The sequence below is a fragment of the Neovison vison genome, chromosome 2 (genome assembly GCF_020171115.1).
Source record: "Neovison vison isolate M4711 chromosome 2, ASM_NN_V1, whole genome shotgun sequence".
In the NCBI taxonomy this organism is placed as follows: Eukaryota; Metazoa; Chordata; class Mammalia; order Carnivora; family Mustelidae; genus Neogale; species Neogale vison.
The window spans coordinates 33,784,517-33,810,524 of record NC_058092.1 but is presented as its reverse complement, the minus strand read 5'-3'; the positions used below and the strand labels follow the sequence as shown (position 1 = coordinate 33,810,524).

The 26,008-nt window shown below is 48.8% G+C and overlaps 2 protein-coding genes and 1 long non-coding RNA gene across 7 annotated transcripts in view; 1 reads left to right on the top strand and 2 right to left on the bottom strand.

Annotated features, from left to right (window-relative positions):
• Positions 1 to 257: 257 nt before the first annotated feature.
• On the bottom strand, positions 258 to 4,694 carry TMEM125 (transmembrane protein 125). 2 transcript variants are annotated; one of them, XM_044238003.1, is made up of 3 exons: positions 3,559 to 4,694; positions 1,920 to 2,059; positions 258 to 1,698 (listed from the first exon to the last, which is right to left on the bottom strand). In XM_044238003.1, the coding sequence occupies exon 3, from the start codon at positions 1,553 to 1,555 to the stop codon at positions 893 to 895; it is 663 nt and encodes a 220-aa protein (XP_044093938.1). In that variant the 5' UTR covers positions 1,556 to 1,698; positions 1,920 to 2,059; positions 3,559 to 4,694; the 3' UTR covers positions 258 to 892. The 2 variants fall into 2 exon arrangements, with proteins under 2 accessions (XP_044093938.1, XP_044093939.1); XM_044238004.1 differs by lacking the exon at positions 3,559 to 4,694 and adding an exon at positions 2,304 to 2,467.
• LOC122899854 lies at positions 2,823 to 24,538 on the top strand. 4 transcript variants are annotated; one of them, XR_006383155.1, is made up of 5 exons: positions 2,823 to 2,949; positions 8,429 to 8,470; positions 9,419 to 9,542; positions 10,226 to 10,496; positions 14,604 to 14,827. It is a non-coding gene; the product is annotated as an uncharacterized LOC122899854 (long non-coding RNA). The 4 variants fall into 4 exon arrangements; XR_006383154.1 differs by lacking the exons at positions 2,823 to 2,949; positions 14,604 to 14,827 and adding exons at positions 3,578 to 3,664; positions 24,451 to 24,538; XR_006383152.1 differs by lacking the exon at positions 2,823 to 2,949 and adding an exon at positions 3,578 to 3,664.
• The window catches only part of CFAP57 (cilia and flagella associated protein 57), a 71,840-nt gene continuing 57,780 nt past the window's right edge, over positions 11,949 to 26,008 (bottom strand). The window contains exons 21-22 of the mRNA XM_044238005.1: positions 22,390 to 22,522; positions 11,949 to 12,304 (exon numbers count right to left, since the gene is read on the bottom strand). Coding sequence (XP_044093940.1) covers positions 12,090 to 12,304; positions 22,390 to 22,522 — 348 coding nt within the window. The 3' untranslated portion in view covers positions 11,949 to 12,089. The remainder of the gene's footprint in view (positions 12,305 to 22,389; positions 22,523 to 26,008) is intronic.

The window sequence follows — 26,008 nt, the reverse complement described above, 5'->3', positions numbered from 1 at the left end:
CGAAACAGTGCAGGAGCAAATGTGAAGGATTTGGGGTATACTCCCCCCCGCCCCAGACCAGAAACCCACCTCCTCCCGGCCAGTTCGCTCGCACAGTACCAGTAAGGAGAAACCACACGCCTGACTGGGGACATGGCACCTTTGTCAGCTAGAGAGAGACACAGAATATTACCTGTAGAAGGGCAGTTGTTGCGGGGGTTGTTGGGGAGGGGGAAGGAAGGTCTCTAGGTGAGATGGCCAGGGACAGACAATCACCATGACAGCGGCCACCACTTTTATTGCACACCTGCCACGTGCCTGGTCCCTTCACACACGACGGCATGTGGTCCTCACGATCCAGTTCACAGCACAAGACTGTGACTCTCTAGAACCCAGGGCTCAGAGAGGTTCAGTCACTTGCCCCAGGCCCCCAGCTGGTGAGTAGTAAATGGGGGGATTCCAGTCCAGTCCCGGCACTTCCTGGAGCCTGTGTCCTTTCACTTTGTCACCCGTTACTCTCCTCAGTGAACAGTTGCTGGGATGGTCTCCGGGCTAGGCAGGTAACAGTCACTCCTGGAAACTCCCTGACAGGTGTTACAAGGCAGGGTTGCATTTGAGGGGAGCTGGGAATAAGGGCCAAGAGTCTTCAGGGATCCCAGAGAGAGGCAGGGTCACACCCCCCTCCACTGCTGAGGAGACACCCCCATGCCTTCCTGTGGCAGGGGGACACGTGGGCTCTTCAGCACAGGTCACGCAGCCCCACAGAGGGTCGGACAGTCCCGGGGAGATGGATAGACGCGCACACTCCCCGGCATACGTCTGTGCAAGCACACACCCACCCACATGCACCGACAGCCTGGCGCAGCCCTGTGGCTGCTGGGGCGGGGGGGGGGCGAGGGGAAGTGGGGCCTGGTCAGATGAGGCTGGCGATGCTGGACGTGGTCTCGTGACGCTGGCCAGCAGACAGCCGGCCTGAGATGCTGAAGGTGCTGCCGTGGCCGCTGTGGTCACCGGGGGTGGCGGGGGCTGCTGCGTGGAGGGGAGGACAGTGTCCGCTCAGGCCCACCTGGTACAGCAGCAAGCCCAGCAGCAGAAGTGAGCCCGCGGCAGCCAGGCCGATGCCCACCGACAGCATGGCAGCCAGCGGCCGGGCCGGGGCAGGGGCGGCGGCCAGCCCGGCCAGCGTCAGGCCGGTGACCAGCACCACCAGGCCGCTGAGCAGCACCACGAGCGCATCGGCCCCTCCCCCGCTCCGCAGCAGGGCCACATGGTGGGGCTGGCGAAGACAGTTCATGTCCTGCACGGCCGAGCTCATCAGCTGCTTGACCAGCACCAGCAGGGCCAGCAGGCAGAGCACCGTGCCCGTCGCCAGCCGCCACTCGCCGGAGCGGCTGCTGGTGGAGGACAGCAGCGCCACGCCACCCGCCCCGCAGCCCGCCACCAGGACCACGGCCACGGCGAAGCAGAGTGCCGAGCGCCGCGGCTGCTGGGACCACCATAGCTCTACCTGCTCTCCCAGCATGTCTGGGGGCAGCCCCCCCGGACCCGGCGGGGCTGGAGCCTCTCCTTCAGACATGGCCGGAGGGGCAGGCGAGAGGGCAGAGGGCAGTGTCAGGGGTTAGAGGGTATGGGTCATGGCCTAGAGCCCCCACCACCTGCTTGGCAGCTAGAGGCCCAGAGTCCCGTTCCTCTCCCCGTCCGGGGTGTGGTCACCATCACCTGCAGGGGGGATCACACCTGTTACCTCCCCAGACAACTCACCCTTTTTGGTCTCTCCTGGGAGCCTTGGGGATGATCCCTGGGAATCCTCCCCAGTGTCCCCGGACAGCCCCCTCCCCAGCACTGCCACTCAGGAATGCTTCTCCAATGATCCCAGGAGAGTTCCCCCACATAACACATCCCCCACCCCCTCCAGGGAAGCCCCTGGCCCGGCCCCTGACCTCTTTGGCTCTCTCAGTTGCCTGTCCCATCCCGGCCGCCGCCGAAGGAGCTGGTGTCACAGTGGATGGTAGGACCAAGAGCAGAGATAAAGCCTCATTCAGGATCTGCCTCACATGGCCTCAGCTGTCACGGCTGGCTCCTGGGGGGAGGGTTGTGAGGAGGGAGGGGGCTTATGACTTAACCCTTCTGGAACCAGCAGCTTGACCCTGAACCTTCTTTCTTGGGACTACAGCTCCTTCTCTGTGGGTCAGGATCTAATCCCTAACTCTTCCCTTCCCCCACATCTCATCTGATTTCCTACCCACAGCTGCTGGTGCCCCATCCCTCTCTTCCCCAAACCCGGATCTCCCTCCTAAGCTCCAGACCCATAAGCCAATCGTCACCTTCATGTTCCCTAGTCGTCTCTGATGCAACACTTCCCCGCCCAAGCTCCGTCAATTAGCCTAGACCTCCTCCTCTCGTGTTCCTTACTTCCTTATGAAGTGCACGTCTCAGGGAGGCCACCTGTAAAGCTCTCTCCACACGGTCCCTGCTTCCACCCCCACGCCTCCTGCCACATCACCCCCACCCAAGCCCCTCTTCCTGCCTCCTTTCTTCATTCTCCCTCTCACCCCCCCCATGCCATCCTCCTCCTCCACCATTATTCTAAAGATTTTATTTATTTGTCAGAGAGAGAGAGGGAGAAGGCAGACAGAATGGCAGGCAGAGGCAGAGGGAGAAGCAGGCTCCCTGCCGAGCAAGGAGCCCGATGTGGGACTCGATCCCAGGACGCTGGGATCATGACCTGAGCCAAAGGCAGCTGCTTAACCAACTGAGCCACCCAGGTGTCCCTCCACCATTATTCTAAAGTGGAGCAAACGGAGGAGGGCTCTGTCCTGTCCTTACCAGCCATGGGACTCTGATGAGGGACCTGACAGTGGTTACTCATTTAACATTTAACCTTCCTCTAGAGGCCAGCCAACAAGATTCAAACTGGGCAAAATAAAGCAGCCATGGTCCCTGCCTTCAAGGAAAGCCGGTTTACAGCAGGTGCGTATATGTGATTAAAGCCCCCAGTGGGGGAGTCAGAAGAGGGGCCCAGGGGAGGGTCAGAGAAGCCCCTCTTAGAGCCTCAGTCTCCCTATTGGAAAAGTGAGGACGATAATATTTATCTTGAAGCATGGGGGCGAGTCATTTGACATTTCCGCTTCAAATGCGTAGATGTCCAAAGAACTCTTTTTAAAATAAAAGAATACATGTTCTCGCCTCCAATTCAGGAGAGGACTCCTGCTTTATACATAGGATGCGGGTCGTGGGTTGTTCCAGGAATATGATGAACGTGGTCCTCCACGGGTTAACACCCCTGAAGAGTGGTCCTTCCCCACCCCTCTGCAAGGGCAGCCACTGCACACAAGGTAGGAGGAGCAGATGCAGGTGCCCCCAAGGGAGGTGGGGGAGGGGCCCTAGGAGGGGACCAGGACTGAATCCCAGCATTCCTCAGGGCTGTGACTTCACTGATCTTAAGGTGCTAGCACAGGTGTGCTGGGACAGTGGGGCCAGGCTGGGGGTGGAGTGAAGGTTCTCAGGCAGAGCCGGGGGTGGGGGTTGGGGGGGGTGGGGGGGGGGGCGGTTGGGATCAGGGGATCGTGGGGGACTCACAGAGGCCTGGAAGTGCTGGATCCGATGAGAGCAGGCTGGGCCAGGCAGGTGGGGCATTCCATCTCCGTTTCCGGGGAGGCGCTTCACCTGCTTAACCTGCATCCAGGTAAGGCCTGGGGGTGTGTGTGTGGTGGGGGAGGGGGATCAACAGGTGTTTCCTAGGCAGGGCTTGAGCCGATTGGCTGACGTGGCACAGCTCCATCTGCCGGGGCTGAGGCATTCCTGGGAAGGGAGGGGCTTCTCTGCTGGCTGTTAGGGCTCGAACACAATTCTCAGATCTGGGCTGTAGGAGGAAAGTTGTCTATCTGACCCAGAGTCGGGACTCTAACCCATCGCCCAGGCTCCAAGCCTAGCTCAGTTTTAGTTCTATCCTAAACCTAATCCCAACCCCAGGTGCACTTTCAAACCCTAATTAGATTTCCTAGCTCCAACTAGCCCACATCTCAGCCCCAACCCCAAGCCCCATTTCCAAATCCAATTCCATATTCTGGAATTAGATCCTAGACTACAACTTTGACTCTTGTTCCTGAATTCAGCCCCCAAATCCCAGCCCCAGACTCGAATCCTGCCTCGGGCCCCCAAATCCCAACACCAGCTGATCCCCAAACCCAGACCCTTTACCCTCATACCTGGATTGGAGCCCATATAAGCCCCTTGCTCTGTTTCCTTTAAAGCCCCAAGTGCCTAGGTTGGCCTCCTGGGGGGAGGTGGGACTTGGGAAAGGCTTTTCAGGTGTGAAAAAGGAACTCCCTTGCTTAAAGCTCTTGCAGAATAAACCCTTCAGGGTATCCACCACACTCCTTTGCTGGGCTTGAGTTGCCCCTGTCGTCTACCCTACGCCAGTCATTTGCCACTGGTCCTTCCCCTCCAGCCAGATGCCATGCCCCGCAGTTCTGTGGGCTCTGTCCACTGCTTTGCCCTTCCAGTGGGTTTTTGAACTCAAGAGTTCCCCTGCATAGGGTATTTGCCACCATCCAGCCTCAGTCTGGCCAACTCAAATTCTTCAACTGGGATGTCACTTCCTCCAGGAAGCCCTTTGGGACTTCCAGGTGGGTTTAGGTGCCTCTGGTACACCCACGGCCCCTGTGCTTGCTCTGCAGCTGCTCTAACCCGAGCCTGTGCTGTAATTGCCTCTATTTACCTACTTGTCATCCCCCATGACACAGGGGTCTTAGTGTCTGTTTCTGCTAACCACCTGACCATAGTAGGCAGCATTTTGCCTGGCATGTGGGAAGTAATGATAAATATTTGTTGAATGAATGAATGTGTGAAGTGATAGTGATGAGGGAGCAGGAGGCTGGCTGGGGAGGGAGCAGGGGCTGGCGCCTTGCACCCCCTCTCCACCCACTCTCCTTAGTAATATGTGTGACATTCCTCAGGCATCCCTGACTGCCCGGAAAGAAGAACAAATGGTTATATTGCAGAGATCACAGTCCCCGTAAGGCAGGAGTCTCCCTTTGTTTGCAAATGTCCTTGAGATTTACAAACAAAGAAGTTACCTTATCAATAGCCCAATTTCCAAGGACACATAACTCAGTTCCTCAAGCCCTAATGCCACCCTCCCCTCCATAGGAAACCAAAGGAGGTGGAGGTAAAAAGAAAAGTAAATAAAGTTAAATTTCTTCTAAACCTAAATCTCACTCACAAGGATGCTTGATAGCAGGAATGTAACATTCCACCAGGAAACTCCCAATTGTCTTTATGTTAATGCCTCATTAGAGGGGAAATGCCTTGACTTGCTAGTAACCAGGCCTTCAATATCCTGATAGTATTCTTTGCCCCAATAGCTCTTCTGAACACCCCTTTGTCCTCACCTACCCAACTCCTGTGTATATAACCAGACACTCCTCACAGGCCCTGGGCAGCCGCATCTCTGCCTGCCCACGGGTCCTGTCCCCGTGCTCTAATAAACCACCTTTTTGCACCAGAGACGTCTTAAGAATTCTTTCTTTAGCCGTCGGCTCCGAACCTCACCCCACCGAACCCGACCTAGGTTCTGGGACTTCATCAATAGGGGCAGGCAGTGTGCGAGAGATAAGGCTGGAAGGACAAGTTTAACAGGTTGCACCAGGACTTGGGACTGAGAACTCATAGGCCGTGGTGAGGCATTTGGACTCTTCTGAGGTGCCCTGGGGGCTTCTGAAGTGTCCCAGAGACATGGCCAGGGTCCTGCTTCTTCTTCTTCTTCTTTTTTCTGAGTATTTATTTATTTGACAGTAAGACACAATGAGAGAGGGAACACAAGCAGGGGCAGTGGGAGAGGGAGAAGCAGGCTTCTTGCTGAGCAGGGAGCCCGATGTGGGGCTTGATCCCAGGACCCTGGGATCATGACGTGAGCCCAAGGCAGATGCTCAACGGTTGAGCCACCCAGGAGCCTCCCTGCTTCTAAGAATAGGGGAATCTGGCAGCACCCACCACACGCACTTTGGGTAGGTGAAGGGGGCCTGCTTGGAGGTGGTTGCAGAATGTCACCCATTTCCTGGGTTGGGCCTCTTGCATGTCTCTTGCTCTCTCTCCTTCTGATACATGTGAAATAGACAAGGAAAACAAAGTCTGGGTTTTCTTCCCCGTATCAGCTTACAAAACAACCACGCCTGAGCTGTCTGTGCCTCTCTTAGCTTTGTTCTGTGCAGGTGATGGGGGAGCCGGTCATAACTTGAGAGCAGGGTAAGCAAATAGAATTACAACGTGAGCCACAGATGTGATTTAAAATCTTCTAGGAGGAGCGCCTGGGTGGGCAGTCGGTTAAGCATCTGCCTTCGGCTCAGGTCATGATCCCAGGGTCTAGGGATCCCTGGGATCAAGACTTACATCTATCTGGAGGAGCCTGCTTCTCCCTCTCCCTCTGCAGCAACCTCTGCTTGTGCTCTCTCTCTCTCTCTCTCTCTCTCGCTCTCGCTCTCTCGGTCAAATAAAGAAATAACAACTTAAAAAAAAAATCTTCTGGTAGCCATGTGAAAAAGGTTCCAAAAAAGGTGAAAATAACATATGATCATTTTTATTTAACCCCCAAATATTTTCATGATCGGGAATGATTATGATTTCCATGTAGTGTATGATTACAAATGAGTGATAAGATACTTCAGTCCTTTATTCTGGAAATCTCAGTTCAGACTAGCTATGTCACAAAGGCTCGGTTGCCACATGTGGCCCGTGGTTCCCTGACTGGTGCAGATCTAGATGATTTTTCCCCCTCGAGGAAAAGTGCAGGCAAGCTGACTTGCTGTGGGGCGGGCTGGATCTCAGGGAGGCCCACGTGGGTGTGCCACTTTGCGAAACTTTACCAAGGTACCCCCTGCCCTGGTGCGAATGGGGTGAGAGGGGTGAGGGGGTGGGGAGGGTCAGGGTTCCAGGATGTGTGTTCCTTGGGCTGAGAGGCTGATTCCTAACAATTATTTACCTTCCTGGTTTTAAGATGTCAGCCCAGCCAGGCCCATGGTCTAACTGTCCTGAATGGAGCTGGGGCAGGCGAACTCATGAGATTTTTTTTTTCTCCCTTTCCCCCGAGTGGTTTGAAAAGACCCTTCTGGGCGGTGGTAATGCAGCCTAAAAGGTTCCTCAGCTTACACTGATTGCACGAGTCCTTGATCTCTGTCTGGGTATTAACAAATAAGTCTGGAGTCCAAGTGGGCAGCAGGCTCCTTGCAGGGCTTTTGAACTGTGTTCCCAAAATAGAAGCTGCGGAGTTAGCTCAGATGGGCGTCAGTGAAAGCCAGGAGTAGGAGGTGGCAGTGGGCACAGAACACAAAATATGGATTTTTTTTTTTTTAAGATTTTATTTATTAAACTGATGGAGAGAGAGAGATGGCAAGAGAGGGAACATAAAGCAGGGGGAGTGCGAGAGGGAGAAGCAGGCTTCCCGTTGAGCAGGGAGCCTGAGGCAGGGCTGGATTCATGGACTCTAGAATCATGACCTGAGCCAAAGGCAGATGCTTAGTGACTAAGCCATCCAGGCGCCCCCAAAATGTGGATTCTAACTGGTCGATTAGATGGCCATTGGACGGTGGGAGTTCTGAGAAGTCCACCTCTCAAGAGAGAGGCCCCGTGGCCCAGTCTCCCTGCTTCTGCTGCATTTCCCCCTCAACCTACTGTCACCCGGGAAGCTGGGCTGACCCTGTCCTCATGCGGAGCTGGTCCTGTCCTTACTATGCACGTGCCTCCAGTGGCCCACCTTCCTCAAACAGCCAAAGTCCTCCCGGATCTCCAAGGCCCTCTCTGATTTCATCACAGCTATCCCTCCCTCACTTGCTCTTGCTTGGAGGCTTTGCATGGGCTGTTCCCTCTGCCTGGAATGCTTTTCTCCCACGTGACTCCCTCCTGCACCTTCTGTCAGGTACGTGTTCAAATATCACCTTCTCAGCAAGAAGCCCTTCCCCGACACCCTATAATCACAGCCTTCCCCACTTCCTACCCCCGCCCTATTTTATTTCCTTTATACTCTTATGTTTCTCTGTAGCAATTATCACTGCCCAACAGGCTATATATTTTTCTTATCTGTCTGGAATATTGTCTCTGTACTCCCCTAAAACGGAAGCTTCATGACGGAAGGGATTTGAGTGTGATTCGTGATGTCTCCCCAGTTCCTAAAATAGGCTTGGCGTGTAACAGGTGCACGGTGAATGCGCTTTGAATGAATGGTGGAAAGCCCGTGGGTTGGGGAGCTAGACTGACCTTGAAGTGTCAAGCCCCAGCTCCAGCTGGGGAACCAGAGAAAAACTGCTTAAACTGTATGTGTTTCAGGCTCTCCATTTGTAAAATGGGGCCAATAAGTACTTAATCTAAATTGTGTGTGTGTGATTAAATAATATAATTATATTCTTGATTAATTCCAGCAAACATTTACCACTTCCTTTCTCTGTGTTCCTACCAGGTGCTGTTCCAGGTGCCAGAGACACTGTGCTGAGCAAAAGAGGTGCTGTTCCCGCCCTCCTGAACCGCTTTATAGCGGTCTGTAGCTGGGGTGGCAGTCCCCTTAGAGACACATCTTTGGGAGTGTCTGCCCTGTGCACAATGACTGCCTCCCCCCGCAGGGATGAATCCCAGCAATGAGGATCACATTTTGTGACCCATCCCCCTGGTTGTAGCCGGGGGTGAGCCCCAGACTCAAGCAAGGCCCCAAATGGTTCTCTTTTGGCATTTTGAAGTCAGACTAGAGATTCTGTTTCAGCTCTGGAGCGGGTACTAATGAGACGCCGAGGCACCCTTTGCCAGCTGAGCTGGGGGTGGAAACTGGTCTGCAGAGACGGGTGAGGACAAGAGAGGGAGGGGTGGTTTCAGCCAGGCTCGGGTTCAAGTTTGTCCTGAGGCCCGGTTGTATCTCTGCCTGGAGATTCCTGAGACCAGCCCCACTCTCACCCCCTTGCCCAGCCCGGTGATAAACTTCCCCTTTTGCCTTAAACTGGCTGGAGCTGGGTTTTGTTACTTGGACCTAAAGAAGGGCTTCCATAGTTCTGCTCAGAGCTAGACTCTCAAAGTCCCAACTTGAATATACTTACTCCACCAGAACACAGAGGCAGTGCTCGGTGAGTCCCAGTCCTGAGTCCCAGTTGTGAGTCCCTGTCTACATGGGACACCCCTGCCAAATCCCAGTACGCGACACGCCCTAGATGAGCAGTAAACGCCAATTCTGGTACAGGATTGGTCATCGGAAGCGATGGCGAGGGTTAGTTCTTCCCTCTGCCTGGCGCCCCGCGGGGTTTTGTCCTTGTAAATTTGCTCTCTCATCCAGTTCATCTCAAAGCCCAAGTAGGCCCTTGAACCTCCAGTGGTCTAGGGGAGCTTACCCTAGCAGAGCTCAGGAAGAATGAACCCCGTGGCAGGGCCTGACACCCTCCTCTGTGACCTCTCACTCCGCATCCAGACTGATGATTGCAAGGGGGTCCTACCTGGACACGCGCATATTCCCAGGGCACCAGCCGTCGCACCATAAATGAATGAGTCCCCAGAGCTTCATAATGGACTGCGACCAGAGGAACGAGAGTGGGGTCTGTATGCCAAATGCCTGGCCACTTGGGGGACCAGTGGGGTCCTGAAGGAGGAGGGGACTGCCAGGCCCGCCCACTCTGTTAATGGCGGGGGGGTGGGGGGTGGTGGTGGTTCAACTGGCTGTAGGCCACTGGGAGGGAGGTTGTGAAGGCAGAGGTTGGCCAGTGGGTTGAGAAGCTCCCCATGGAGACAGGATAGGCAAAATGGAAAGAGGTCTCCTCTGTGGGAAGCCCAGTCAGTGGCCCCCAGCAGCCAGAAGTAGGAACAACAGAGGAAAATGGAGAGGTGAACTGTGTCGCTAAGCCCTGACAGTGACTTTTTTTTTTTGGTCACGCAAGTGCCTTACCTCTGTTTCAAAGAGGACTATCTCAGAAAACACATTGCCAGCCACCAAGATTTCTCTGTTTCTGAGATCTTGGTGGATTTCAGCAACTGACCATCTGATACCCTCTCCTCCAGCTTCTTACCCTTCAAATTCCCATTCTTATATTTTAAATAATGATCCCAGAAACCATAGGCCCCCACACTTGACCCCAATAGGGCAGAACCCCAGGCCTGTGGGACGGCTGTCTCTCCTCCCTCCTTCTCCCTCCCCCCGATCCTGACCTTGCTGTGTAGCCCTGATGTTATTTCCACGTCCCCGAAACGATAAGCCTTTCTTTCCTGATGGTGGTTGCTGAAGGGAGTCTGGAATCATGATCAGAACCACAAGAGCCAATCTGGCCATGACATTGGTTATGGAGAGGTGGACGTTGGCACGGAACAAGACTATACTTCGGGCTCCAGATTTGCCTGCAAGAAGAGGTTCCCCCGCCCCCCTGGGCAGCTGAGCAAACACCCTGTCCCTTGCTGGCCCAAGTGCCAGGCATGGCTGGGACAGGGCTCTCCCTCTGCCTGAGCATCTGCCTCCACTTCCCTCCCAGAAACTGGACTGCAGCCAGCCAGCAGCTTAGGTGAGCTGAGCTTGGGAGTCATCAGCTCCCTCTACTTCTGGTCTAGACTTTCCTGGCTTCACACTCCTGTCATCTCCGCCACCTGGCCCAGGTTGTATCTGGTGTTCCTCCAGAGCAGGCTTAAAGGGCTGGAATATGGAGGCTGCTGGCAGCCCGGGCCCACAATCCTGGCCTTGCCAGGACGAGCCTGGATCAACGATTTCACCCTTCTCAGTCTGGATTTCCTCACTTGGAAACTGTGGCCCATCTTGTAGGTGAAATGTGAGGTCTTGATTCTCAGGCATTTTTAGGTTGAAAGCCCTGTTGCTTGAATGTCGCTGCATCCTAGTTCCAGTGAATTTCCTTCTGGCCGGCAGAAGAACCACAGGTTTGCTCTGCATGTCCCCTCTTCCCAAATCCTTCTCCCTCTCCCTGCGTTGGGCTAGCTCCCTTCATCCCGAAGTCAGAGGAATTCATGTCTCTGCATCTCCACTGCCACCATCCGGGTCGCTGTCTTCTTAGTCATGGTTGGCCACAGCATCCTCCCCACAGTCCCTAGCCTCCCCTGTTGGGTCCCTCCATCAATGCTCCACCCAGACACGCAAGGGAACTTTAAAAACAGACCCAGCCCTTGCACCCACGGCACTGAGAGCCTAGTGGGAGAGGCAGATCACACCATCAGATGGATGTGTTCTAGTGGGGGTTATGAAGGAAAACAATATGGTGCATGTAATCCAGATTGGGGAGGAAGGGATCGGGGACTATCTTTCTGAGAAAGCAGCATTTCAACTACCATCTGAAGGAGGACATTCACTGAGTGAGGGGTCAGGACAGAGCATTTCAGGCAGAGACAACAGTATGTGCAATGACATGGAGGCAGGAAGAACCTGACTTTTTATAGGAACTGAAAGGAAGCCAGTGTGGCAAGAGCCTGGGAATGGAGGGCAGGGATGGCTCAGGGGCTTTGTGCTGGCCTCTGGACAGTGTCATCTCTGGCCTTCAATACCCTTCAGCATCGGGCTCTGCTGACCTCCCTGACCCCCATTTCAAGCCATTTATTTCTGCAAAGGTAAAGCCAAGAGCCTAGTTCGGAGTGACGTCTGTTCTAGCCCACCTGCCGGGCACGATGATGTCACGGTTTGTTGTCTCTGTGGTTAAATCAGTCAGAGGGTGCCGGAATCACCTAGAGGGCAGAGGACATACTGGGTACACACTAGTCTGAGGGGGATGAGCTGGCACCTGTGACAGGGTATAGGCAGCCGCACCCTGGAGGCCCAGAAAGAGTAGACGGGCAGCAGGAAGCTGGGCCCAAGTCTACGGTGTTGGTCTCCACAGTGACAGGCAGCCCTGTGCCTGGACAGGGATAAGTAGCGATGGCTTTGGACAAGCTGGAGCCGCCCCTGCAAGTCCTCAGGATACCTTCTTTCCCTCACCCCTCCCTGGCTCCCTGGGTAAACAGAGAGTTGGACATGGTTGCTGGCAAATATCTTTATTCTGCCCAGGGGCAGGACAAAGAGGTTGGTGTGGCCAGTGCCACTGGGACTGGAGGGACAGCACAGGGTTGGCTTGAGGGCAGGGGCACAGGGGCACCAGCAGATGGCTCACCAGAGGGGATCAGTTGGTTTGTACCTCAATGTCCACTTCTGACTGGACAAGGGAAGGAAGCCGAATTCCAGCAAGGGGGTGGAAGCCCGGCACCTGCTCTTGCTCTTGGATCTGGTCTCTGAGGCGCTGGATTTCTAGGCGTTGCATTTCGATGATTCTCCCGGTTTCTTCTTGCTCATTCAGTCTCATGGTGGGTGCGATTCCAGGCATGTCCTCGCTGGACACTGGAAGGCACAGAGCAGGACTGCTGTGGGCCTGTTACTGGACTGCTGTGAGGTCTTTGAAACCAACTTATCCCTCTTCTTCCCTACTGTCCCCTGATTTATTGAGCTCCTCATAATCCCAGATGCTAGGGGTAGAGACAGGCCCTCTCACTGTCTGGCAGAGATGGAAGAATGAAGAGACACTTTCTCCAGAGTGAGAAAGCTTGTGTCCTGAGCCCCCCAGTCTGCCTGCCCCAGGCCCCTCCAGCGGACTCTGCTCATTCCCCCGCGCCCCACTCCCCAAGCAGGGTGGTATTCTCCTGCTGACTTAGGTCGGCTTCCCAAGCCCCCGGTCCTCCTCCTCACATAAGACCCCTGCTCCAGGAGGCAGACCCCTCTTTCACCCTCCTGGACTGGCAACTCACTCATGCCTTGAGGACCTTCCCCAGACTCCATTCTCCTGTCTCAGGAGCTGCCATCATCCCACGCAATGCCAGTGTCCACGATGGTCCATGGCTCATCCCATTCCCTAGACCCCACAGGCTGAACGCTCACCATTTATGTTCTTGGCCTCCATGCCATGTTGGCACCCGTTCTGTGGGTTCTCCTTCCTCAGCAGACCTAAGACCCCACACCTTCAAATCTCTACTGTAGTAACCCATCCTGCCATTCCCACCTCTCTCACTGCCTTCAAGATTTCTGCTCTTTGAGCATAGATCTCTTCTTTCTGGACAGTTCCGTTTTTTACCCACCAAATGGGTTCCTTTTAGATTCACTACCTTTTCTGTCCAGTTAGGCTCACTGTGGGTCTCTCTGCCATTTTCTTGACAGCACCCTCGAGATTCTAGATGCCTCGTCTCCCTGCCCCGTGTGCTCTGCACAGCCTGAACCTAAGATCATCCAACCACCCATTCCCATCTGGCCCGTTGTGTGCTACCTAGGAGATTCAAATTCTCAGTTTCTAGCCCCAGACGAACTTCCTGCCTGTAGTCAGCAAATTCTCATTGCCCCACTCCGGCTGTGCTTCTGAACTTTGACCTGTCCTCTAACTCCTCACCCTCTTTAAAGAAAATTATGGTCAAATATAACATAAAATTTACCATCTCACCACTTGTTAGGTATAGAGTTTGGTAGCATTGAGTTCATTTACATTGTTGTATAATCATTCTCCAGAACTCTAGCAAGCACTCTCATGCCTCTGTTCTGCTTTCTGTCTCTAAGAACACAATGCTCTAGGAACTTCGGACAAGTAGAATCACACGGTGTATGTTTTTTTGTGTGTCTGGCTTATTTCACGTAGCCTGATGTCCTCGGGGTTCATCTGTGTTGCAGCGTGTGCCAAAATCATTTCTCTTTCAGGCTGAAGGATATTTTATTGCGTGTATATATTACATTGTTTTATCCCTTCATCCAGTGATAGACATTGGGTTGCTTCTGCCTTTAGGCCACTGAGAATAATGTTGCTATTACCATGGGGTTACAAATAACCTGCTGTCCGTTCTTTTGGGTATATACCCAGAAGTGGTTTCTAGGTCATATGGTAATTCCGTTTTCAATGTTTTGAGAAACTGCCATGTTGTGTGGCTGCGCCATTTTACGTGCCAACCAACAGTGCGCTAAGGTTCCCATTTCTCCAGATCCTCACCAATGCTTCTCCATTGGTTTGTTTTGAGAGCAGCTATCCTAAAACATGTGAGGTGGCATCTCATCATGGTTTTGTTTTGTTTTTTGAAAGTTCAGGTTTTCTCTTCTTTTTTTTCAAAGATTTTACCATTTATTTGACAGAGAGAGGGAGAGAGCACAGGCAGGGGGAGCAGTAGAAGGAGAGGGAGAAGCAGGCTCCCACTGAGCAAGGAGCCCAACATGGGACTCCATCCCAGGACTCTGGGTTCATGACCTGAGCCGAAGGCGGCTGCTTAACTGCCTGAGCCACCCAGGCGCTCCTCATTGTGGTTTTGATTTCATTTCCCTGGTGATGAGTGATGTTGAGCATCTTTTCATGTGCTTCTTGGCTATTTGTGCATCTTCTTTGGAGAAATGTCTATTCAAGTCCTTTGCCCATGTTTCAACCTGGTTGTTTCGTTATTGCTGTTGAGTTGCAGGAGTTCATTACATATTGTGGCCATAACTCCTTACCACATGTGTGATTTGCAAATATTTTCTCCCATCCCAAGGGTGCCCTTTGACTCTGCTGATTGTGTCCATTGATAACATGTGAGTTTAAATTTTTATGTAGTTACTTTTTCTTTTGTGGCTTGTGTTTTTGGTGTCACATCCAAGAAATTATTGCCAAATCCATCTTCTCCCCAACTCTTCACAGATGACATTGACATCTACTTTGCTGACAGTCTGTGTCTCCAGCTCCCAGTCAAGCTCCTCTCAGCAGAAGAGAGGTCTCTTTCCTACCCACTGCCAACTCTTCCCTGCACCTCAGAAGTTAACTCTAGAAAAGAATCCATGTTGGAACACAGTATTGCAAGGAGCAAGTTGTCAGCAATGCCCAGAGGCCAGCCTTGCCTTACGCTTGTAACTGGTCTGATGATGGAGCCAACATTAAGAGTGCTTGACTCGGGTGCCTGGGTGGCTCAGTGGGTTAAGCCGCTGCCTTCGGCTCAGGTCATGATCTCAGGGTCCTGGGATCGAGTCCCATATCGGGCTCTCTGCTCAGCAGGGAGCCTGCTTCCCTCTCTCTCTCTGTGCCTGCCTCTCTGTCTACTTGTGATTTCTGTCAAATAAATAAATAAAATTAAAAAAAAAAAAGAGTGCTTGACTCATCCCATTCTTCCTTAGAGAAATCTAGACCATTCTCTTCTTGCCTTTGCTCCTCAACTCTTCTTTTTTTTTTTTTAAAGATTTTATTTATTTTTTTGACAGAGAGAGATCACAAGTAGACGGAGAGGCAGGCAGAGAGAGAGAGAGGGAAGCAGGCTCCCTGCTGAGCAGAGAGCCCGATGCGGGACTCGATCCCAGGACCCTGAGATCATGACCTGAGCTGAAGGCAACGGCCCAACCCACTGAGCCACCCAGGCGTCCCTCAACTCTTCTTTTTTTGGCAATATCTAGGCTCTTGATCTTTTAGTATTTCTTCTTTTTCTAGCTCTTGACGCTTCCTCCTCCTGCTGCTACAGGTTGCCCCTGATAACCATCCTTTTGGTCAAGCTGTGGCCTGGCCCTGGGGAGAGTAGCACCCTTGGGGAGGTACAGCATACCCAAACTGACAAGCCCAAGCACCTGTGTCACTTGCCTCTGCCTAGTTTCGGTTTGCCTCTCCACCTGCTCCCTTAGCTATTTCCTCTTTCCTGGTTACCAGCATAGTTTTTGGACTAAACTTTGTGCCCTCCCCACTGGCTTTCATACTTAGTTATTGTCTTGTTGCCCAGAGAGATCTAACCCGTGTTTGTGAAGCCACAGTCCTGGAGATACGGACCAGATTGAGCCTGGAAATATTCCAGCACTTGGAATTTTCCCGACTCTGCCCTGCCACTGGCCATACCATCTTCTCTTTGTCCCAGTGCTTCACCAGGTGCTGTAAGGGTATTGATGCAGATTGTAGCTTTAAGCTCCTCTAGGTTCTGCAATCACTGGGTGATGTCAGTGAACCTCAGAGGTTTGACAGTGAGAGGTAATGGATAAGGAGTATCCTAATTGGCATGGGGGGGAATCAGACACTGCAGCGTTATAAGACAGCTCAGGGCTGACACAGCTGCTGGCTGGTGGCTGGCCTCCAGAAGCAGTTGTCTCCTGAAATATCCCTGGTCTGGGTGACATTGTCCATTAATGTTCCCAGGGGTGCAGCTTTGCCTCCTGAGAGCAGTTCATGTGGGTCCAATGTTTCCCCCTCTGTCTCCTTCCTTGGTCTGTGAGCTTCTTGAGGACATGGGCTGGGCTTATCCTGTTTCTTCTCTTCACTTCTCAATTCTCTCTCATTCTTTGATAGTGACCTGCCTGCTCATCAGAGTTTGGTTCCGTCTTACAGAGTCCCCCTTTGATGGCCCTTCTTCATGTGCCGTGGGTGTGTAAACCCTCCTGTCCTTTTCCTCCATGATTGGGTCAAGTCAGTGCTCTCCTCCTGGCCCCGTTCCCCACCTTGCTCCTCATATCCCCCGTGTCCTCTTAGTCCATGCTCTGTTCTGATCCTGCCATCTACCAAGAGCTGGGCAGTCTCCTCTCTGCACCCTGCCTGCAAGCTTCTTTTGGGAGATTAAGTTCTGATTTTAAATGATGGGAAATAAGAATGTGACTACAAATACATTTGCATTTATTTCTACTGTTTTATTTGCATTTATGTTGGTGTCACTTTTTTCCTTTTCTTTTTTTGGCCTTTTCAAAATTTAGGGGGTTTTCCCCTTTACTGGTTTATAAGGTATACATACTCTTTCTTTTTTAATAGTTATCCTCAAAAGTTTAAGAAGCATATTTAACTTAGAGTCCAAGACAAATCAATACCTTTACCTTCTTGCAAAACAATACAAGACTTAGAATGCTTTAGCTTTGATCCCCCTGGTTAAATGCGCAGTACTTTAGTTCTGTCTTGGTATTGTGATCCACAATTTAGACATTGTTAGTAATTTTTTATACAGTTGTCAGACTTCCCTCTGGAATAATTTTTCTTCCTAACATATATTCTGTGACCGTTCCTTTAATGAGGTTTTGTTGGTGACAAATTCTGGTTTTGTTTGTTAAAAAAAAAAAAAAAAGTTTTTCTTGTGTTTCACCAGTTACATAACTCCAGGGGACAGTTATTACCTCTTAGCACTTTGAAGACTCTATTTCAGAATTTCTACGTGGTTTACACTGCTGCTCTTGGGAAGTCAGCTATCTCTTGAATTGTTACTCCTTTAAACGCAGTCTCTCTGTTCTCTGGCTGCTTTTAACATCTCTGTCTTTGGTTTTCTGCAGACCAGGTATAGATTTCTTTTTATTTATCCAGCTTGAGCTCCCCCGGGCTTCCTGGACCTCACGATTGGCATCTTTCATCAATTCCGAAAAACTTTCAGCTATTCTTTATCAGAATGTCTCCTCTCCTCATTCTCTCTTTCTCAAACTTCAGCTAGACATAAGCTGGGTTATCCCATCTTCTCTGTTTCTTATTACACCTTTGTCCCTTTGGGCTATAGTCTGGGTAATTTCTTCATTCCTGCGGTTCACAAAGTCTCCTTTCAGATACCTCTAACCCACTGTTCAGTCTGTCCATTGAGACTAATTTGCAACCTACAGTTTTCATTTCTAGGAGTGTTTTTGGCTCTTTTTCCAAATCTACCTAGTCAATTTTGGGAAACTCTTATTTTGTCTTATTTCCAAGTTTCTATTTCTTTAAATATATTAAATATTCTTATTTTAATAATCCTACTATCCACGGTCTTTGTTGATTTTATCCTGTAGATTTATGTTTTTGTCATGTTTCACTCGTGGTGATTTATTTCCTCCTGTATTTAGTGATTTTTTGATTGTGAGTTCATGTTCCTTAAAACGTTATCTATATGAATTCTTTGACAACCGTGTTTAAAATGTATTCTTCCTTAGCAAATCTGCATTTGCTTCTGCTTGGGACCTGGACACACTGCCAGTGAAACTAAATCTTCAGCCAAGGTTGCTTTGAGCCACAAATTAAGTGTAAATTCTGGACTTAAACCTGCCCGAGTATGGACTTTTGGTTAGACGTTCTCAGGGAGAGATCTTTTCTCTTGTTTTTTCTTTCCTTCATCCAGAGTCAAGAATGACAGATACTTATCTCACCTATCTCCCTCTGCAAGGTAGTTAGCATCTAGTTTTCCAATTCATTCTGTATTGATCTGACTCCATTTCTTCCTTCTTCATTCCTTCCCTTCCTTCCTTTTCCTATCTACATATTCACCAACACTTACAGGGTTTGTTGATGTTGTTGTTGTTATTTGATAATAGTGATCATAATGGCTCCAGGTCATGATCACAGGGTCATGAGATCGAGCCCTGTTCTGGACTCCATGCTGGCATAGAGCCTGCTTCAGATTCTCTCTCTCGGGGCGCCTGGGTGGCTCAGTGGTTTAAGCCTCTGCCTTCAGCTCAGGTCATGATCTCAGGGTCCTGGGATCGAGCCCCACATCGAGCTCTCTGCTCAGTGGGGAGCCTGCTTCCCCCTCTCTCTGCCTGCCTCTCTGCCTACTTGTGATCTCTGTCTATCAAATAAATAAATAAAAATCTTAAAAAAAAAAAAGATTCTCTCTCTCTCCCTCTGCTCCTCCCCTTCTGCTTGTGCACATGTGTGCACACACATGTGCATTCTTTCTCAAAACAAACAAAAACTGCATATTTCTATTGAGTATCTTTTCATATACTTATTAGACTTTTGTGTATTTTCTTTGGTTAAGTGTCTGTGCAAGTCTTCTGTTCATCAAAAAATCTTTTTTGGTTGTTGGTGAGTTGTAGGAGTTTTTTATTTATTCTGGATCTCAGTCGCTTATCAGACATATGACTTGCAAATATTTTTCTCCCATTGTATGGATTGTTTTTTCACTCTTACTGAAAGTGTTCTTTGATACATGAAAGTTTTAAATTTTGATGTAGTCCAGTTTATTTTCCTTTTGTTGCCTGTGCTTTGAATGTCATATCTAAGAAATCATTATCATATCCAAAGTCATAAAGCTTTTTCCCTATATTTCTTCTATGAGTTTTATAGTTTTAGCTCTGACATTTAGGTCCTTGGTCTATTTTAAGTTAAGTTTTGTATATGATGTAAGGTAAGGGTCCAACTTCATTCTTTTATATGTGGGTATAGTTTTCCCAGCACCATTTGCTGAAAATATTGTCCTTTCCCCATTGAGTGATATTGGCACCTATGTTGAAAATCATTTGACAATATATGTGAAGGTTTATTTCTGGGCTCTCTACCCAATCTCATCGGTCTGTATGTCTGTCTTTATGCCAGTACCACACTGTTTTGATTACTATAGCTTTGTAGTAAGTTTTGAAATCAGGAAGTGTGTGAAATTAGAATGCGACACCTCTAATTTTGTTCTTCTTTTCCAAGATTATTTTGGCTATTTGGGATATCTTGAGATTCCATGTGAATTTTGGAATAGGTTTTCTATTTCTGTAAAAAAAATAACTGAATTGAGATTTTTGACAGGGATTGTACTGTTAGTACAAACATAAGGTGTTTTCCCATTTATTGATGTTTTAATTTTTTTCAACAACATTTTATAATTTTCAATGTATACATTTTTTTGCCGGCATATTTAAGTTTATTCCTGAGTATTTGTTCTTTTTGATTTATTATAAATGCAATTATTTTCTTAATTCCATTTTTGCTCATTGTTAGTGTATAAAAATGCAACTGATTTTCTGTTGATTTTGTATCCTGCAATTGGGATTTTTGATCTTTTGCATGAAACCTCCCCCATGCTCTTTAGAAGTTTGTTGGATTTTTCCTTTGTTCTCTGGTCTTTGGGAATTTCATTCATGATCCATCTATTTTTAGCCATTGTATTGGCTACAATGTAGATTGAACAGCTTCTAAAGACTTTCCCTTGTTTTTAGCCCCATCTTCACCCCTACCTCCTGATATATGTGCTTCAGCTAATTCCTGAACCTTGAGGGGGTTCTGTGATGTACATTAGGTTTCTTCTAGATTCCCCACTTCTGGCCTAGGAGTCTCTGAAGTCAGTTACTACTTATCTTTCCGTTTTCCAGCTTTCAATATTTTGTGTCTCTTTCTTTGTTTTCTTTGATCTGAAGGTTTATTTATGTCATTTTAGCAGGTTTCTAATTAGCCATCTTTATTTGGAAGTTCTAATTATATGGTTTTAGTAATTGAAAAACATGCAGGTGTGTCTATTAGACCTGTTAGTTAATTGTTTTGTGAATGAAAACTTAATGTAAATGCTGCTAAAATTAAAATAGTGGTTTGGGGATGGCAACCTGTCCTGTTCAGATAAAGAGTTTTTTTTTAAAGATTTATTTGTTTATTTTACAGGGCAGTGGGGGGCAGAGGGAGACAATCTCAGGCTGAGCCTGGAGACTAACACAGGGCTCTATCTCATGACTCTCAGATCATGATCTGAGCTGAATCAGGAGTTGGATGCTTAACTGACTGAGCTACCCAGGCACCCCTAGATAAAAACTTTTTAAAAACCAACTGAATTGGTCAATCTTATACAACTTAAGGATATATATTTTGAGCTAACTTGTCTTGGTGGCCCCATGTTCAAAATTAGAAGTCAGACTTAGGTTCTTCATGATCAAAGCAGACAGTTGGAGTATCTGTCAACTGTTACAAATGAAATCTTCCTTGAGTAAAACTATAGCACGCAAATGATCCGATGTTGGGTTTGTTTTTAAATAATCCATATTGATGGGAGAGGAAATAACTGGGGCTATGGATACTGATGAAGCAAGAGAGACAGGAACTGATACTCATTGGAGTCAGGGAATAGATTCATGGGAATTCATTAGACTTTTCTCCCATTTTTTAAATATGCCTGACAGTTTCAACAATAGTAATAAGAAGAACTTGGCTATATCATACAGTATCCTGAGGAGGTCTCAGCTGATTATTTGCAGGGACACTTGGGCATATTTGAAACATTTTTTAAAGGGAGGCTTTGCGGTTGTTCCCAGGCACATCTACACTTCCCCTGCATCTCCAAGAAGTTAGGTATCTCAATCTTTCTAACACTCACTGTGCTCTTTTTAAAAATTTTTTATTTTGTTTTTTTTTTAAAAGATTTTATTTATTTATTTGACAGACAGATCACAAGCAGGCAGAGAGAGAGGGGGACGCAGGCTCCCTGCTGAGCAGAGAGCCCGATGTGGGGCTCAATCCCAGGACCCTGAGACCATGACCTGAGCCCAAGGCAGGGACTTAATCCACTGAGCCACCCAGGTGTCCCACATACTGTGCTCTTGTGTCAGTTCTTTAGACCTAATATTGTCACTACTTAGAGTTCCCTCTTGCATCAACTCCTTGACTCTAATGAAAAGGGTACAATTACACATATAATTGTATTGTGTGGTCACAATTATATGTATAATTTTGTAATAGTTTAAGAGTCCCAACAAATTACAGAGACTTCCTGTGTATACTTCAGTCACCTTCTCCCAATGATAACTTCTTAAGTGACCATAGCACATGAGACGACTGATACTGGAAAGACTCAATCCACGGCCAATGGCAGGTTTCCCTTCATCAAGGCTTCTAAGCTCTATTCCTGAATGTAAACCACCAGAAAACAATATACTCAAACCACACTGACTTAAATTTTCCATGGAAATGCCTTATACTCTCCATCTTTATTGACTGCCCAGATAAGAAATAGATACCTGAAGAGTGTTTTTTAATAGTCTGAAGACATACAGTTAAAGGCTGTCCACTGTGTTATTTAACAGCCCTTTCATAAGGATCCGTGTGTTAAGTTTCTTACAAAATTTAGAACCAGGGAAAGGTTTGTTTCCCTAGGAAAAAAAGCCTCTAAACCTTCTTTTTGCCATAAATGAGGACTATGTAAACTATCGTGTTTTTCTGTTTCTCTTTTTGCCTTGGCTGTCAGAAATTCAGAATAACTGTAGGATATAATTGCAGTAACTAACTCATTTACTATTTCAATGTCATTCTTTCCCCTTTCCATTTGAATATTTCTAATCTTTCTTTTTGTCTTTATTTTAATTGCACGGGTCTACAATCCCTTATCCTCAATCCTAAAGTGCCAAAAAGCTCTAAAAATGTAAAGTATTTTAAAATTTATGAAGTTCAGTGTGAATATTCATGTCTCACTACAGAAATACAAATGTGTTTGATTTCAGGACCCTGCCTCAGACTCCTCTAGGGATGTTATGTAATATGCAGTATATAGTACGCTCTTTCTAAAATCAGAAAGATTCTGAATTCTAAAACTATAGCTAATGCCAGGGATTTTGGTCCCGCACATGTTTGCATGTGGCAAGTGCCTCACAGATCCTTTGGATAGCAGGTGTACAGCATGGAGACGTTCCCAGAAGACCATGGGGTAGATGTGACCTGAGGCAGCAAGAATCAGGAAAGGCAGCCTTGGAAGACAAAGGGAGACTTCCTTGTGGCTGCCATTGGCTCCTTGATCCCAGTGCTCATCCCCTTTGGCCACTGGTGATATTACCTGTCTCTGGAACATCTTGTGGTCGAAGTTTCTTGGTCAGTTTCAGAGCTGCTTCAAGGTCATAGACTTGGGAGCGGGTGAACTTGAGCTCCCTGCGGAGCTCATTAATTTCCTTGATCAGGGAGACATTTTCCTGTAGAAAAGAAGAGAGAATGAGTATGGATGGATGAGTGATCAGTGGGCACAGGGCCTGCCCTGGCCTAGGACTGAGGGCGTGTGAAACACAGGATTGGGCTTGGACCCAGATTCCTCTGCTGGGTACGAGTCCTTATCCTAGCTCATGGATCAGCCTCTTGAGGCACCAGCTGATTTGCCTTCAGGTGGACTCTGGCAACATAAGCTACAGATAGAGTGTACCAGTCCCAAGCATCCAGACCTTTCCCAGCATCAATAACAGTGCTTTTCTAAGCATTCCATATGAATTGAATGTGTTACTACAATAATCCTATGAGGAAATTCTATTTTAATCACAATTTTATAGTAGAGGAAACTGAGGCATAGAGAGGTTATGTCACTTGTCTAGATTACATAAACAGCAAGTGGCAGAATGACTCTGACAGTCCGGCTCCAGAGCTCTGAGCTCTTAAGTACTGTGCTATATTTTATTCACTTTTCCCATTTATTTGTTGAACCTACCTTTATATGGTATCTGGTATGGCCCTGGGATACAGACAGAAATGAGAAATGGTTTCTGCCCTTAGCAGCATATTGTTTAGTGAGGAGCACAGAAAATAAATGAATAATGAACATTTGCTGTACTCATTGACAGTTTACTTCTCCTATTTTTGTTTGACAAATATCCATCCATCCATTCACCTTCCGTCCGTCCATCCATCCATCCATCCATCCGTCCAATACTTACTTGAGTACTTACTATGGACCAGGCACTGTGCTAATCCTGAGGAATATAGAAAGTAAGACCAGGCCTCTGCCCTTGAATAGGTGAGGGTTTAGTGGGGGATCTGAGCATGGTGGTCACCTTGCTGTCATGGGGGGTGGGGCACAGAGGAAAGGCACTTAGCCCTGCCTGAATGACCAGGGGGGATTCCTAGGAACTGGTCCCTGGGCTGAGGCTGCAAGGAGTTACGACGGAAAGGGGAAAGGGGCGTGTGTGTGGGGTCACATACAACTGGAACAGAAAGAAAAAGGCACAGAAATAAGACATGGCTGGCGTGGGCAGGACTTGCAGCTCTTCTATATCGCCGGACACAAAGTGTGTGTGGGGGCCCGTGGTGGGGGCTCTGCACCTGGAAACAAGCAGTCACTTCTGTCTTCCCTTCCCACACCTTAAATCTCTGCTTTCCTTCTCACACTCAGCCTGAGGGCCCTGAGGGTGCCTCCGTGGAGGTGTCCCTGTCACCATGGGTCCAGAGAAGGACTGGTTAGTGTATTCTGTTTGGCTTGTCCCCAAGCACATGAGACTGCTTCTCATGTGACAGTGCAAAGGAATCACCTAAGGATCCTGTTTAATGTGGCTTCTGACTCAGTCAGCCTGAGGCTGGTCCTGGGATTCTGCATTTTGAACTGGCTCCTAAGAGATGCTGCCGCCAGCATGAGGGCCAGACCTTCCGTGGGGAGCAAAGTCCTTGAGGGTCAGAGTACCAAAAAAAAGGGCAAATGCAGGCCGAATCTCCATAAAACATATCTGTGCCAGGGACTGCCACCACTCAGGACACTTCCCATAGTGGGAAGCATGGAGTCGGTCCAGAGAACAGGGTGATCCCAAGCACTATAGTCCATGAGGCATGACAACACTTCTCTGTTGGAGGGATATGCCCGCAGAGCCCAAGCGCCTGGAGACATCCTGACATATTCTTTCCTTCCAGAGCCTCTTTATCTGAGCCTGTCAGATATACTTTCAGGTTTTTATTATATCACTTAATTTCAGCATTCATTAAAAAAAATTCTCTCGGATGCCATGCCCAATTATTGCTGATCCCTTGTTTTCAGGCTGGGCTTTGTGCTTTTTTCCCTACAAAGTCAGCAGATTTCTCCGGCTGATCTTTTACTCTTTTAAGCAACCCAGGCCTTAGTGATGAATCTCCCACATTTCCTTTCCAGATGCTCTCCAACAAAACTCGCTGCCAGTTTCCTCCCCTGGAACCTCTCCACTGCTGACTTTCTATTGTGATGTGCTCAATTAAATATGTATGTATTTGGTTCTAAGACCTTGGACTCTGCCTTGTGTGTAAGAGGCGCTCAATAAATATTTGTGGGATGGGTAGCAAATGAATAACGAATGCAGCAGATATCAAGCTGAAGTCGAGATTCTTCCTAACAAGGAAATTACAAACTAGGGGGTAAAGGTTGGACTGGGGAGACCAGACAGAAGAGAGATTTAGGGGAGATTCAGGGAACGGGGGCAAACCTGCTCTGGCTCAGGGGCTCGTTCCACTCCCCTCTTCATGGGCGTCACTTAGCATCCCTTTGCTTGCCTCCTTCAATGAAGTAACAATAACCAGAATGAAGATTAGAGACCACTGAAGGTATCATTTGGCCTGCCCTCTCCAGCTGTATCTTAAGGTATCTTGCTCATCTCCATCCATTCTGTCACTAAGTCCTATCAATTTTGTGCCTCCCCTGGATCTCCTGTTCACCTTCCTGCTGTGATTCGCAACCAGCTCTCAGCCTCTCTCCACTCTACTACCGTGATGACCACCGGCGGAGTATTTGCCCTGGTGTCTCCCCATCCCTCTGCCCTCGAAAACCCTGCTACCACGGTTGGGGCTTCTGGCTCCTGGTACTTTTTGATGCGATTGCCTGTTTCTAACTCCACTGCCTGCTTCGGACACCTCCATGACACCTGCCACATAAATGGGCCTCCAGATGTGACCCAGTCCCTATTAGAGTGTGATTGAGACCCATGACTTGATGTGATCCAGTTCCCGGTTCTGTTCATTCATTTGTTCATTCATTCATTCACTTACTCATGCATAAAAATCACCTAAGAACCAGTTCCTGGAAGCCTACTATGCACTGGTCATTGTGGTGACCACAGGGAGGTCCAGCTTGGATCCAGTGCTTAGAGATGCCATGGGAGTCTGAAGAGCGGCACTCACCCAGTGTGAGAAAGGCTCCCTGGGGAGGTGGGGGGCAGGGAAGAGTGTTTCAGGCCTGCAGGATTTGAGGCACGAAATGATGATGATGACAACGACAATAAGAGTAATCATAACTTCAGGCACTGCTTGGATCCCTGCAGCACATCAAACATTTTGTATACAGTAACTCATTTAAACCCCACAACCACCTTATGACATAAGAAGTTATAATTAGACTCATTTCCATTTGAGCAAACTGAGGCCATGGCAGCACACAGTGGTAGAGCTGGGATTTGAATCTAGCTGCATCGGCCTCTAGGACCGTTACCTCCCAGAGTCTACTTTCCGTCTCTCATTGATGTCACCCCATTCTAACACCTCACATAGTATGTGGTCAGCCATGGAAGTCCCCTAAATGTACAAGTTTGGCTCCTTAAACAGTGTTTTCTGGCGAGGTCTGTGTTCTTAGGAGTCCAGAGGTCACACTGAGGTCAGCTGTATATGCTTTTGGGTAGCTGTGTGAGCTTAACATGTGGACGGGATAGGTTTGCTGATCTTCCGGTCCTGGTCCCTCCTCAGTC